General features: G+C 39.9%; 2 protein-coding genes across 2 annotated transcripts; one reads left to right on the plus strand and one right to left on the minus strand.

The window, feature by feature from the left end:
• Positions 1–655: 655 nt before the first annotated feature.
• Positions 656–7,804, minus strand: kiaa1143 (KIAA1143 ortholog). The gene is made up of 3 exons (XM_023278067.3): positions 7,597–7,804; positions 4,090–4,240; positions 656–3,910 (listed from the first exon to the last, which is right to left on the minus strand). Exons 1-3 carry the CDS (start codon positions 7,708–7,710, stop codon positions 3,690–3,692), a joined length of 486 nt encoding a protein of 161 aa, XP_023133835.2. The 5' UTR covers positions 7,711–7,804; the 3' UTR covers positions 656–3,689.
• A 1,591-nt stretch (positions 7,805–9,395) lies between these two features.
• tmem42a (transmembrane protein 42a) lies at positions 9,396–13,824 on the plus strand. Its single transcript, XM_023278059.3, has 3 exons — positions 9,396–9,611; positions 11,621–11,767; positions 11,855–13,824. Exons 1-3 carry the CDS (start codon positions 9,459–9,461, stop codon positions 11,993–11,995), a joined length of 441 nt encoding a protein of 146 aa, XP_023133827.1. The 5' UTR covers positions 9,396–9,458; the 3' UTR covers positions 11,996–13,824.
• Positions 13,825–13,866: the final 42 nt, after the last annotated feature.

Below are 13,866 nucleotides of genomic sequence, written 5' to 3' on the forward strand. Positions count from 1 at the left end.
AAACACTCCCTGTCCTAAATTAAACAAGAGAAAAACCAGTTAACCAAAAAGTGGCTGCTCACTCCTATTATACTGGACCCTCTGAAATTACAGACGACTACTAATAACGAAATGTTCTGACGTGCCGGTTGGAAACAGGGTAGGGTGGATGATGCCATGCCCTCTGACCCTCCAACCGGAGACGGCGTCACCATCCCGCCTTTATATTGCTGCCTTCCTGGTAACCTCAACCAATCTATCCTTCTGGTGTCCAACCCTGATGGTGGTGCGGTGCAGCCCTACTTGCATATTCGGTAGGATAAACCAGAGGGGACACACACAGCACTGACAGAACTACACACGACCGCAGCTGTAACAACGCTAAATCCAACTTAATACACATTTTGGCCTAGAGTTGGCACCAGAGGAGGAAGGAAGTGTTGATCTACAAAGCTGTTAGAACATGAATGTCTGGATATCTGACAGGCCAACTGGTGGACATCAGTACTCGAGTGGCTAAAAGTAGGACAGACCAGTCACAGATAGCATCAGCACACACCTGAAACTACAGCCACAACTTTAGATTCAGTAAACAGTGCTTGAAAATAATGGGCCATGACTCCATTTATTCAGGAACGTTTATGAGTGTGACTGAAACACAGTGAAAACTCAGAGCTTCCAATATAGATGTTTTAATGTTTTATATATCAAATGTCACAACAGTAATAACCATTCTCCAAAAATGAACAACCACAAATACACATAAAAAAAATCATACAACTGCATTGACAAGAATGCATTGTTTCTACATGAACTGTTACAGCTCCGTTGTCGAAGCTAGAATATATTCATACATCCAGCACACGACTGAATGTACTCAAAACTCTACAATAAGCACCACAATGCTAGCAGATACAGTTACACTTCCATCATAGATGCATAGGGATGAATAGGAGTTGAGGATTTCTGCTCTGACAGCAGGGACTGAGTGATCTTTGAACAGCTGTTCCTAAATGGAAACTGACATGAGGTGGTTGAAGGCAGAGATAACAGGAACACACTGAACATTTCAGGATTTCATACATCAAATGCAACCAACAAAAACATTTCACGATTATCTGTTGATCACCCATATTATTGGCAACTGGTCAGTGTAACATTAGCCTGCTACTTGACCAGCTGGTTTATTTCCAATAATCAATCAACCTGGACTTCTAACTGGTGTTGCACAATTTCCAGTTATCAGCTGCTATTCACTTTCATGTCAACATATTAGCCAAAAAACTGGCTCATGTATCACAGCTGTGGCTTTTTTCTTTTCTTTTTGCCCAATAACAAAATCTCATCAATCAACGGTCATTTTTCAACATGTACCATAACATTTAGTACTGAATAGAAATCAGCTTCAGGTAACTTTATTTGTGTAGGTCAGTGTATCGAAATCTCTTCTTGAGCATTACAAATCTTTGTTTTTAAAACTAAAGAACACCTCTCAGTCTCTCTGTGGAAACACTGCCTGCAGTTCAACCTGAAAACTCTGAATGTTTCCCTGTTGGTCTCAGCTGAGTTGCTCCCGAAGAACCAGAACCAGGAGGAATGTTCTGCTTTTACTGGATCTCATCCAAATGGTTTGTTTTTGGTTAATTTTTACACAAGTGACTTTGGTTTTTAAAAAAACTAAAAAATCTGATTTTAAGCACAGATTTGGTTAATTTTCCTGATGGGACAGTTCATCACACATGATAAGTTCAGGGGCCATTAGAAAGCTGAAAATCTTGACATTTTTTCTGTTTTTACAGTTCCTGGCTGACAACTGGTGTGATTTTGGGGATTTTTAAAAATTGTTCAAACAGATAACGCGTTTGTAAATTGCTGCAAGGTTTTTCTTATTCTTGTATTCTTTCAGGTGTGATTTGCTGCCTCAGTGCAGAGCTGCTCCTATAGCTGAATTAATTACCATTTAAAATTTAAGATTAACATGCTGTTCCAGCTGAGATTTTGATTAGAATTAGAAGAAAATAATTAACTAAAGCCATATTAAATGAAATATTTCAGGCAAACTGACACAGCTGGAGTTAGAACTGATTCAGTGAAGCAGAGAAGAGTTGCCATAACCTCTGCACACCGCTGTCTCAACAATTCACGTCTGGCTAAAGAGGCTTTTGTCAGAACCGAGAACCACCACTCTGTTTGGATAAATAAATGTAACCTGCAGAGTGACGGGCCTTTTTCCGCAGAAACAACAGTACGTGTTCCAACATGAGCCTAAGCAAGTGAAGCATACAACTTTTAACAAGAGACTTTATAAATCAAAGATTCAGTTCAGATCTGTCAGAAAGTCACAGTCAGGACGCCCCAGTAGCCATGGCCACTTGCTGCAGGTCCTTCCCCACTCTTCTACCCACACTGCTGGTGTCTTTTTCCACTGTCCTCTATAATAAGACCAAAAAAATAAATAAAAGAATATAACATAGTCTTTACTGGCAGCTACTGAGTGAATCTACATTTGTGATTTTCCACAAACTATTTGATGCCAGTGATAAGAAATGTCCTTATTCACATTTTATAAACCTAGTGCTAAACTCAGATGATCTTCTGTGTGGAGCAGATGCTGGAGCTCATCACAGCAGGAAGAGCGTAGAACGTAGGTAGCTGGTTTTAGCCCTGTTGTTGTGCAGCTGACTCACTGTCACGGCTTTAAGGGACACTGACTGGAACTGAGCCATTGCTGATGTTAAGTGCTTCACGTGCTTTTCCTGCTTTGACAAATCAAAACATCTGCTGTAATAAAACTCCGTTTAGAGGAGAGTCCACACTCACAGCTTAATGACGGTAATAAAATATCGTTACCGAGTGATGATGTGTCTATTCACTCGGTCAATCTTCAGCTCAATCAGCGGTTTGGAGAGAGCACATTAGCCGACACACTAAACATTCACTGCACACAATCAGCATTAATTAGCTGCAGCTGACAGCATCTATTGGTCATTATAAGTGTCAGCTGTAAATGAGAAGCTGCCAGCATTAGCTGCATGTTTTTATTATCAGTCTCTGCTAATATAATAACCAGCAGGGACAAAAGGTTCCATTCATTCTATTCTGCTCAACAGGAAATGGATCTGTATTGGAACTGGAGGCCAGGCCATGTAATCAGTATAAAGTCACGTTTGAATGTCATGGTTAATTATGAACATTATTGAGCAACATCATATATACACAGAAAGTCAGGAACTGCAGACTGCAAAAAGTTACTGCATTGATTCTAGTGATGTGGAAACAGACGGAGTTTGTAATAATGTTGGGTACCGTCTTATTTTGGTTGCTATGGTTTGTTGATTCTTCCCTCACGCAGCCTTTGCCATTCCTGTTCAGCAGTCTATCGATCTGAAGATGTCTGAGTGTCCCTGAATGCACCAAGTGGAGTTGAAAATCATCCTTGTAGTTCTAAACATTAACAGAATTTAGAAGCTAAATGTTCCTGTAAGCTGGTTTTAATGGTGCAGTGAAATGTATGGAACAGCCTGAAATATGAAGACATGCAGAAATCCTGGTGCTGCCCCTGAAGAATGGACAGGCTGCTCCACGTCTGGGAACTCTTACCCGTTATTATTTGTCAAATTCACTGAAATGTTCCCTCTAATATTCACACGTCACTCTGATTCCTCTCAGTCCCAGGGGCCCATGGCAGTCTCATATTTCACCTGTACCATTTAGTCGTCCTCTTCCTCCTCATCTCCTCCAAATGACAGGAGGCTGTTATTTTTTATTTTCTTTCCAGACTTCCCTTCCTTCTTCTCCTCCTCCTCCTTCTCTCCTCCGTCGCTCTTCTTCTTTTTGCTGGAGCTGGCAGTGATGCCCTGGAATTTGTCTGAGGAGGAGCGCTTGGCTGGTTTCTTGAAGAGAATTTTACCGTTAGGAGGAGCTTCAGCATCTGAGGACCAGATGGAGGTTTGTGTGGAGTAAGTTTGCGCAAAGGCAGGTTTTCATATTACATGCTCTCCGCTGCCTTTCCAAAATATAATAGAACCATTTTCAAATTCAGCAGTGATGTGATTTAGTCATTTAACTTTACTGCAACATCCTCAAAGTGAACTAATTTAAGACTCGTACCTTTCTCTGCACCACCTCCAGCATGCATTTCATCCTTGATCTTTTTCACCTCCTCTGCAGTCAGGTCTCCACTTTTTAGGACCACAACTTGAGGTAACTCATCCTCTTTATCACTCCCGCTGTCATCATCCAACGTTGGCATCTCCTGGCGCTGAGATGAGGAACAATAAACACATACGCTCAGTTACACGTTGCAATGGCTGTTTAAAAATGTCTATTCATCCTGGAAGAAAGGAGTTTTTAAGGAAACGTGATTTTCAGTGGTTTCCATTTCTGTCAGGATCCATTGCAGAGGTTGTCATGTTTCAATGACGCTGAGTTATTTTAACATTACAACACAAACCTAGGACCAGTAGGGATGCATCTTATGTGTGAAAGCACTATTATTAAAAAATGATTGCTTTATCTGCTTTATGTGTCTCTAAAATACATTCTTCCTTCAGTATGTTTAAGTGTTTTGTCCAGCAACGTTTGGGAAAAGTTCAGTGACTTGTCTTCTAACAGCTGCTTTTTGCTGTGTACCACAGGATATACTGCCAGTTAAGAATCAATCACCTTGACACTGATGAAAACACTAAAACCTGAGCTTTGCCATAAGATTTTAGAACTTATTTGTTAACACGTTTTTTCTACGGAAAAGGATATAGGACATAATGACACCGTGCTAGACTACATTTAATCTAAAAACAGTAAAATCTGGTCACTGGTGTTTGTCCACATTTGACAGATATTGTAATTTGATTCGCGATATAATGTTCAAGTTATGCTTCAGTTCTGTTTTTGAAGTTATTGGATTTGAAACGTCACAGAGTATTATTATTACGTGATATAATCTAAAGCACGATGTCACATACATGGTAACAACATTAAACAGGTCACCTTTTCTTTGTATCTAGGTGTGCACATTGGTAGCTGGCACGCACAGGTGGCAAGTGTTTGTGCCAGAATACATCATACCTCCATTTTCTCAGACAACTCAGGCTTTTTTGGTGTCTGTACAGAAATTATGTTGATTTTTTTACTGTGGAACAATTGAGTCTGTACCTAGATACGGGATTACCTGCTGGTTTGGGCTCTGACAGTCAAATCAAACACTCAGATTCATAACCTGGTGAAGATGGTGAGTGAGATCATGGGTACCCTGCTCCACTCATGTCACAAGACTCATTTATATGTCCCACTATCAGGCAGGCAAACAGTATTCTTTAGGACTCACCACATGCCCTGTTCAGAGTATGTTCTGTTGAATTCAGGCAGGAGGTACAGAGTCTTGCTGTGCAGGCTCAACCGTTTTAAAAACTGCTCTATCCCTCTCTCAATCCAGCTCATTACTGAGCAGTCAGGTGTAGCTACCAAAAGGAGATTTTGTAGCTAAAACAAACTGTAGATCTCTATAATCGCGATTTTATATATTTTTCAATGTTATTACAGTTTTTCTCAATTGATAAGACACTAAATTCCATTCACTGCACACAGCCACCAACTGACTGCACACATTTCTCAAAAACAGGACTCTGCTGTCAAAACCTTGAACACTATTCATGGTTTGCACACACTTTCCAAAACTCTTGCACTCTTTTTGCAAAAGACTGAACACATTTTTTGCTCATTTGAACACACTTTTTCACTCATAACACACATTTTTCAAAAAGTGAACACTAGGAAGCAGAACTGGGACACTGTTCCAACACTGCTGTCACAATTAAGACACAACAGGTCAAAACTGAAAACACTTTTACCAATGAACTGCACACTGTAAAACCTGCTGGGAAGCAGAATTAGCTGTTCACAATGGATGTCAGAGGAGCAAGAGGTCATGTTGGAAGAAGAGGACGTGGACGACCCAGACCACAGCCAGAACCAGAACCAGAACCTGGACCTGGACCTGGACCTGCCCATGTACCTGATCCTGGACCACTTTACATGGTATGTAAATGTTGTTTGTCACTTCAGTGACATGTCTATATTGGAACAATACAAGCAGACAGAAATGTTCTGAGAATACTGTAAAAAATCTAATGTATAATTCTGGTTCACAAGTGCTGGTAAAATTACAGAAAGTGTACATGATTGACTTTTTCTCTGTTTTGTGTGTGTTTGTTCCAGAGAGTTTTTCACTTGGATTCTGATGATACACATGAAAAGATCTGGGACAATGTTAGTTTTCATAGAGGACTATTGATTTGGGAATGGTTCGATATGAACTCTCAAGTTATTGTGGTTTTTCTGCTGCCATATTCTCCCTTTCTGAATCCTATAGAAGAATTCTTCTCTACATGGAGGTGGAAGGTATATGAGCAGCAGCCATACATTCAGGAAAATCTCTATCAATCAGTGGTCTTGGCATGTGGTGATGTTTCTGTTGCAGTCAGGTGACCCCCAACCACCCTCCTAGAGGGCTGGGAGGGGTAACGACCGCCCATCAAAGGCTAACGACTCACATTAACACCTAACGAGTCGGTTGGTTTCGGGTCTTTGTCCACTTGTTTTTGCCACCACCCTCCTGGTGGATAAATATCTGGTACTCCCCACCAGGCTTTCAGAACTGAAGAAGCCTCTTGGATGAGAGGTGAAACGTTTTCGACTCACACGAGGTTAGTCCAGTTGCCATAACTTATGCTTGCTTGAGACTTATCATGACCTGGATGACTGAGAACATCCACAGATTTGTTTCTGTTGATGCATGTCAGGGCTGGATCAGACACACTAGGTCTTTCTTTCCAGAGAAAACATAGCTTGTGATGTTGATGAGGTCCTGTGGCCTGACCAGGCTGAAAGAATTGATGCAGATGTGGTGTAAATATTTGCATACTGTACTGTGTACAATACAGTGCTGTATTTTTTGTTTAACGTTATTTTTATTTTATAATGTACAGTCAGACACTGCAGTGGTCTCTCTGATTCATTTATAGGATGCATTTGTGTTTAAGTTGTCATTTTTTACACTTCATGTGAAAACAGTGAAAGAAGAGTGTTTTGTATTTAGCAGTGCAGTGTCCTACTTTTACTTCGTGTCTTAATTTTGAAAACAAAGTTCAGATTTTGACAATAAAGTGTACAATGCATTGTGAATTGTGTCCTAATAAAGAAAATAGTGTGTAGTGTTTTGGGAAATGTGTGCTATTTTTCAGGAACAGTATCTTATCAATAGAGAAAAACTGTAAAACATCTCGTTGTTTTTATAACACATTTTGTAAACCACTGGAAGACTTTTTTGTCGGTGGAAACTGCACCATTGGTACCAACAAAAAGAAAAGGTTCTTCCACTGTGGAAATACAGACAATCCCTGAGGCTGTGCTCAGTTCTATGATCGGGAACAGTCTGTAGCTGCTTATTATCTGGTAATTAAATAATACACGAGCTGTTGTTAAAACAGTGGTTTAAAACACGGTTCTTGTGAATGCAGCGCGGTTCTACAATAGAACTTGCAGATTAAAGGAGCTAGTGTGTTCCGGTTCCGCAGCTGCTAGCTCAAACGGCTAACCAAAACGTTCACAAGACGTTACCTTAGTGTCAACATTGGGTCCTTCTTTGTAGCCAGCATCACTTTTAAACTTCTTCAGAAAAGACGGTTCCGCCGGTTTCACCCACGCAACACCACTGGCCTTATTTTTATTCATTACAAAAAAGCAAAACAAGACAAGGGGCTGAGAGAAGTCCAGGCCTTGAACAGATGTTAGAACAGGACAGAGCTTCACCAAAACGCAACGCACGTCATTAAGATGTGCCGCGGCGCGTCACGTGACTTTACAAGCCGCTATGATTGGTGGATTGAAAAACACGTGTCAAGTTAACGTAGATGTGACCGGAAAGACTATTTTGGGATTGAAATAAAATTATACAATCAGTCGTAGGGAGAAAAAAAAGCGTTTAACAGGTAACAAATGTTTGTATAACGCTGAAAACGCCAGAATAATATTCCCCTCATAGTTCAGGCCACCTGTAGGGATTAATTCAATTTTTGGCCGAGTAATAAAGCATTGCTGGAAATAGCTCATTGATGTTCATGTACATTCAGGAATAAACGGCTGCACTAAAGACAACGGTTTTGTTAGACAGTGTACAATAATTATCTGGCTGCTTAGCTATACTGCCCATTCCCCCCAAAAAGTTACACACTAATATTTCATTGGACTGCCTTTAACACATTCACTGTGGCATCGTTTCGATAAGCTTCTGCAATGTCACAACATTTATTTCTGTCCAGAGTTGGATTTATTTTCTACCAAGATCTTTTATTGATGATGGGAGAGTCACACTGCTGCTCAAAGTCTTCTCCAGAACATCCCAAAGATTCTCAATGGGGCTGAGGTCTGGACTCTGTGGAGGACGATCCTTCTCATGCTCCCTGATCCACTCATTCACAATGTGAGCCCCATGAATCCTGGCATCATCATCTTGGAACATGTCAGGGAAGAAAAACTCCACTGATGGAAAGACCTGGTCATTCAGTATATTCAGGTAGTCAGCTGACCTCATTCTTTGGGAACATAACATTGCTGAACCTGACCAACCCCAGATCATAACCCAAACCCCCACAGGCTGGTAGGCACTAGCCATGATGAGGGCATCACTTCATCTGCCTCTCTTCTTACCCTGATGCCCCCATCACTTTGGAACAGGGTGAATCTGGACTCATCAGACCAAATGACCTTCTTTCATTGCTCCAGAGTCCAATCACTGATCAGTGGTTTTCTTAGAGCTGCAGCTGTTTAGTCCCAATCCTTTGAGTTCCCTTCACATTGTGTGTGGAAATGCTCTTACTTTCACTATTAAACATATCTGTGAGTTCTCCTTTGATTTCCTACGATCATCTAAGAGTTTGCTCCGACCACATTTCATCGTTGAAGATGATGGTTCACCACTATCTTCAGGGTTTAATAATGCGTTGGACGGTTCTTAACCTGATTTTAGTAGTTTCAGAAATCTCCTTAGTTGTTTTCTTTGCTTGATGCAGGACAATATTTGACCCTTCTGAGACAGATTAACATCCTTTCCATGACCACAGGATTTGTTTTCCCACATGGTTATTTCAGAAATGAGAAGCTCCTCACTGCATCAGCTAGGGTTAAATAAGTTGTTGCAGCTGAAACATATTCATCACTGCAGTAATTACCCACTGGAAGGCTCTCACCTATTTGTTTAGTTAAATCCAAGTGGCGACCTTTTTTTTGGACAGGCTGTGTATATTAGTTAAAATCTTGGGTCTTGCATAGCTACTGGGCCTGCTGTAATGTGCTCATTAAGGAGGCTCTTACTTTGAAATTTAGTTTCACTCACAGATTTCCTTTGACTCCCTCTTTACTCTGCTGTCAGGGAGGGTTCCTGCACAGTCCGGTAGCTGTAGAGTGTGTCGCCGTCCTCAGAGATGTTTTCGGGAACTTTTTACGCGTTATTAGCGGGTTTTCTGGGTGCCGCTGCCTCCCTGTCCGCTAAGCTGTCTCTGGGAGCGGACTACCTGAGGGAGATGTGTGAGTCCGGGCTGAGCTTAGGCAGGACGGGACCCTCCGCCTGTGACTGGGTGATTCTAACTCTACATGACAGCTCTCCTTCACTGTGTCTCTCCGGGCATTCCCTTCTCTCTGAACAACAGTTGGCATACCTCTTGGCATGCTTATACCAAAGAGCTAATGTGTTGGCATGCATTCCGTCTACAGAGCTAACTACAGTTTTGTTTTTCTAAAATGTAGTGCTTCTTAGTGATCAATCACCTTAAGGCTCAGCCGACTGCTGCTGATCCATGAACAAAGAACAGGTCTTCTGGAGGAAAGTTCTGTTGTCAGATGAAACACAAATTGAGCTATCTGGCCACATTGACTAGGGATATGTTTGCAAGAGGTAAAAGTGAGGTCTGTAATCCCAAGAACCCCAAACCTACTGTCAAGCACGGTGGTGGCAGTATTATGTAAAGATTGCAGGTTAATTTGCTTATTGCTAAATCAATGGTTAGCTCTGTACTTTGTAGCTGTGCTTATACATGAGAGGACCAAACTGGGACCAGTTAGCAATAGTTAATTAATAATTATATTTAATTATAATAAGTAATAATAAATACATTTAAAGAATGATACCAGCAGCTAGGTTGTGTACCAGCTCAGTGCACTGAAAACCTTTTCTAACCGTTCAAAAGTTTGGGGTCACCCAGACAAATTCATGTTTTCCATGAAAACTCCCACTTTTATTCATGTGCTAACATAACTGCACAAGGGTTTTCTAATCATCAGTGAGCCTTTCAACACCATTAGCTAACACAATGTAGCATTAGAACACAGGAGTGATGGTTGCTGGAAATGTTCCTCTGTACCCCTATGGAGATATTCGAATAAAAATCAGCTGTTTCCAGCTACAATAGTCATTTACCCCATTAACAATGTCTACACTGGATTTATCATTCATTTCATGTTATCTTTACTGAAAAAATGCTTTTCTTTCAAAAATAAGGACATTTCTAAGCGACCCCAACATTTGACTGATAGTGTAGGTTATATATGTCGTGGTTAGAGTCATTAACAGACATTGGGCCAGACTTATTTAGATTTTTTGATATTGTTTGTTGTTATGAAAGTATTTATTCTTTTAGTGTAGTTTTAGATTTTAATCATCTATTTAAGGTAAAATTTTATGTGTCTTGTAACACTTTGGAAACGTTAGAAAAACACTAAAAACTGGCACTGATATATTATCACGTCATATTTGTGTGTGGAATTAAAAAAAAAAACTATAGTTGCTGAGGAGTAAATGCAGACTGACACAGATGACACACAGGACACATTTTGATATGTCATAGCAGGAAATAGGGCTGAACAATGAATTGATTTTTAAACCAAAACTGCAAATAGCAAATTGCAAAGCCTGCAGCATAAAATGTAAGTTACACAGCATGTCTGACCCAGAGGTTTAAACTGTCATGTCACTGGTTTTACAAATGTCATGCTGGTAAATGAAGTTGAAATGAAGCTTCACTTAAAAAATATACAATAACAGTCAAAAGTTTGGGGTCGCTTAGAAATGTCTTTATTGTTGAAAGAAAAGCCTTTTTTATCCAATGTAGATAACATTAAATGAATGATAAATCCAGTGCAGACATTGTTAATGTGGTAAATGACTATTCTAGCTGGAAACAGCTGATTTTTAATGGAATATCTCCATAGAGGTACAGAGGAACATTTCCAGCAACCATCACTTCTGTGTTCTAATGCTACATTGTGTTAGCTAATGGTGTTGAAAGACTCACTGATGATTAGAAAACCCTTGTGCAGTTATGTTAGCACATGGATAAAAGTGTGAGTTTTCATGGAAAACATGAAATTGAAATTGCTTGGGTGACCCCAAACTGTTGAACAGAAGTGTATATTATTGTAAATCTAATTCACAACATCTGCTTCAAAAACTGCAATATTTTCCCTGAATTGTTCAGCTTAAAGTAGAAAAGTACAAGTGTAGCACATATCATTGATGACATGAATTAATATCATAACATCAGAACATTAGGAGGTTTGTCCTCATTGCTGCTTTCATTTCTGTCTTCAGCTCCACATCCCCCTGCGGCTGCTGTGTGGAGGTCTGCTGTTCATCTGTAATGCTGTCATGTGGACCTTTTTCTCCAAGGCTCTCCGACTCTGCTCCTCTTCAGCCAGGGCCACCGTCACCACCACCGCATCTAACTTCATCTCCTCTGTAAGATTTCTGCATTCAGCTCTCAGTGTTTCATTTTGCACAACGTTATGGCACATTTTACTTTACATGCTTGTGTTTTGTGTCCAGGGCCTGCTGGGGAGGCTCATCTTTGGAGAGTCCCACGCAGCTCTGTGGTGGATGGGAATCTCTCTCACTCTGTGTGGACTTCTGGTGCTTCACGGTTCCACACCTCAGACTCTCTCACAGGAGGACAAAAAGGACAAGTGATGTAGTATTTGGCTTGTTAGAAGGGTGCATCCCCTGCTATTGAGTCACACAGAGCAGCCGAGCCTGTTGCTGTGGCTGGCTGGGTCATTGAGATGTGCAGGTTTGGGGGCAGTTTAATGTAAAATCTTTTTTTTCCTCCTGAATTCCATTAAAATTTTGAATTTTTTCAGATTTTTTTCACAGCAAATGTGCTTCACGTCACATCTTTTTCTGGAGTTTCAACAGCACTTTCTTCGTATCAGCAGGGAGTGATGTTGAAACTTTGATTTCAGAGTAAATGTATGATTTTTTTTTTGTACTTGTATCAGAATTACCAACAGTCTGTCACAAAGTTGTGATCACTTTTTATTGTTACCATTTTTACAAAACACAGGTTAGAGGTTGGGTTTTAGTGTGATACATATTCCAAACCACACAGTGCTGTTTTGTGAACTTCCAAGATAACTGTAACTGTGAGCAGGATTTACATTTTCAGTTTATACTATTTATTCCAATCATGTTAGAGCATTCAAACTCCACATAGAGTTTATATAGAGAAAGATTTCTCATTTCAGAATCACAGGAATTTAGTATTTTGAGTTGAATGATGGGACTTTACTTTGGCAGCACCTTGTGGTAGTTTAAAAGAATGACATTGCAATAGACTGCTCACCCAAAAAAATAAATGTGGAGAAAAGAAAGCTTGGATCACCTACACGTACGAAATAATACCATCAAGCTTTCAGGGTTTAAAGCTGCTCTGCTCAGGGTCTTTTGATTGCTACTTATATGTGAACTGAACCAAAGGGGCAAAGATTTTCCTCTGAAAGATGAACTGAAATATTCCTGCTGCTGTGTGGAAACACTCAGGTCATTTATTGCAAACCTTTTGGCAGTAAAGTGTGATGTTTCCTCCAATGATAACAGAACTATGTACACTACCAGTCAAACATCTGGACACACCTTCTCATTCAGTGCTTTTTATTTATTTGTATTATTTTATACATTGTAGATTAATACTGAAGATGAACACTTTTTTGTTTACAACATAATTCCATATGTATTCTTTTATAGTTTTGATGTCTTCAGTATTAATCTACAATGTAGAAAATAATTAAATAAGACCACTGAATGAGAAGGTGTGTCCAGTCTTTTAACTGGTAGAATATACAGGCCTGTCTCCTTCCAGCTCCACCGGCTGCAGTGGTCAACTCTTGTTCAAGGCATCAGAAACAGGAATGGCACAATATAATGCACTCTAAGAATTGAACAAGTGAACTTTGAGTTAAAAGAATGGAAACTGCTGGGAAATAAGCTTTTCTGCTTTCTTAGAAATAATGAGAAGTTTGATCCCACTTTAGTAAATAAAAGGCTGCAACAAGCCAATCGTTAGCCTAGCTTAGCATTAAGTATGGGGGAAATTCAAGATTTTAATCAGATATAACGTGTTCATCAGTGAGCTTTAGAAGTGCTGGTAGCTAGAAATAGTTCCACAGAGCTGAGCTAACTGGTTTCCTGTTTTATGCTGACCGAAGCTAACCTGCTAGTAGCTGTAGCTTAATATTTAACACAGAATACAAGAAGAATCAATCTTCTCATTCAAGTCTCAGCAATAAAGCGACTATGGGTTTTTCACTGAATGTTGAACTATTCCTTCAGATTATTCTTCAGGAATTTTGTCTTAAATAGACAGCAGAGTATTTTTTTCATTTAATCTGTCAAAAAAATCAGCAACTCAAGGCAGCCTGAAACATTTGCTGCTAATGTGTAAATTTTCATTTTTAATACGTGTAAATACTAAAGATGTCAAACTGTGCTGATATATTTGTAATAAATGGATTCAGTTCTCATTTCTTGGTGATTAACATGGCTTGAAGACAGTATTATTTGCA

Source organism: Amphiprion ocellaris, chromosome 9 (genome assembly GCF_022539595.1).
Source record: "Amphiprion ocellaris isolate individual 3 ecotype Okinawa chromosome 9, ASM2253959v1, whole genome shotgun sequence".
Classification (NCBI taxonomy): Eukaryota; Metazoa; Chordata; class Actinopteri; family Pomacentridae; genus Amphiprion; species Amphiprion ocellaris.

Excerpts from the sequence above, each read along its gene's own strand:
- kiaa1143 (XM_023278067.3), bottom strand. The coding sequence starts at position 7,710 with ATGAATAAAAATAAGGCCAGTGGTGTTGCGTGGGTGAAACCGGCGGAA. Across the intron at positions 4,241-7,596 it reads GACCCAATGTTGACACTAAG|CGCCAGGAGATGCCAACGTT; the intron begins GTAACGTCTTGT and ends TCCTCATCTCAG. Across the intron at positions 3,911-4,089 it reads TGGAGGTGGTGCAGAGAAAG|ATGCTGAAGCTCCTCCTAAC; the intron begins GTACGAGTCTTA and ends TCTGGTCCTCAG.
- tmem42a (XM_023278059.3), top strand. The coding sequence starts at position 9,459 with ATGTTTTCGGGAACTTTTTACGCGTTATTAGCGGGTTTTCTGGGTGCC. Across the intron at positions 9,612-11,620 it reads GACCCTCCGCCTGTGACTGG|CTCCACATCCCCCTGCGGCT; the intron begins GTGATTCTAACT and ends TTCTGTCTTCAG. Across the intron at positions 11,768-11,854 it reads CATCTAACTTCATCTCCTCT|GGCCTGCTGGGGAGGCTCAT; the intron begins GTAAGATTTCTG and ends TTTTGTGTCCAG.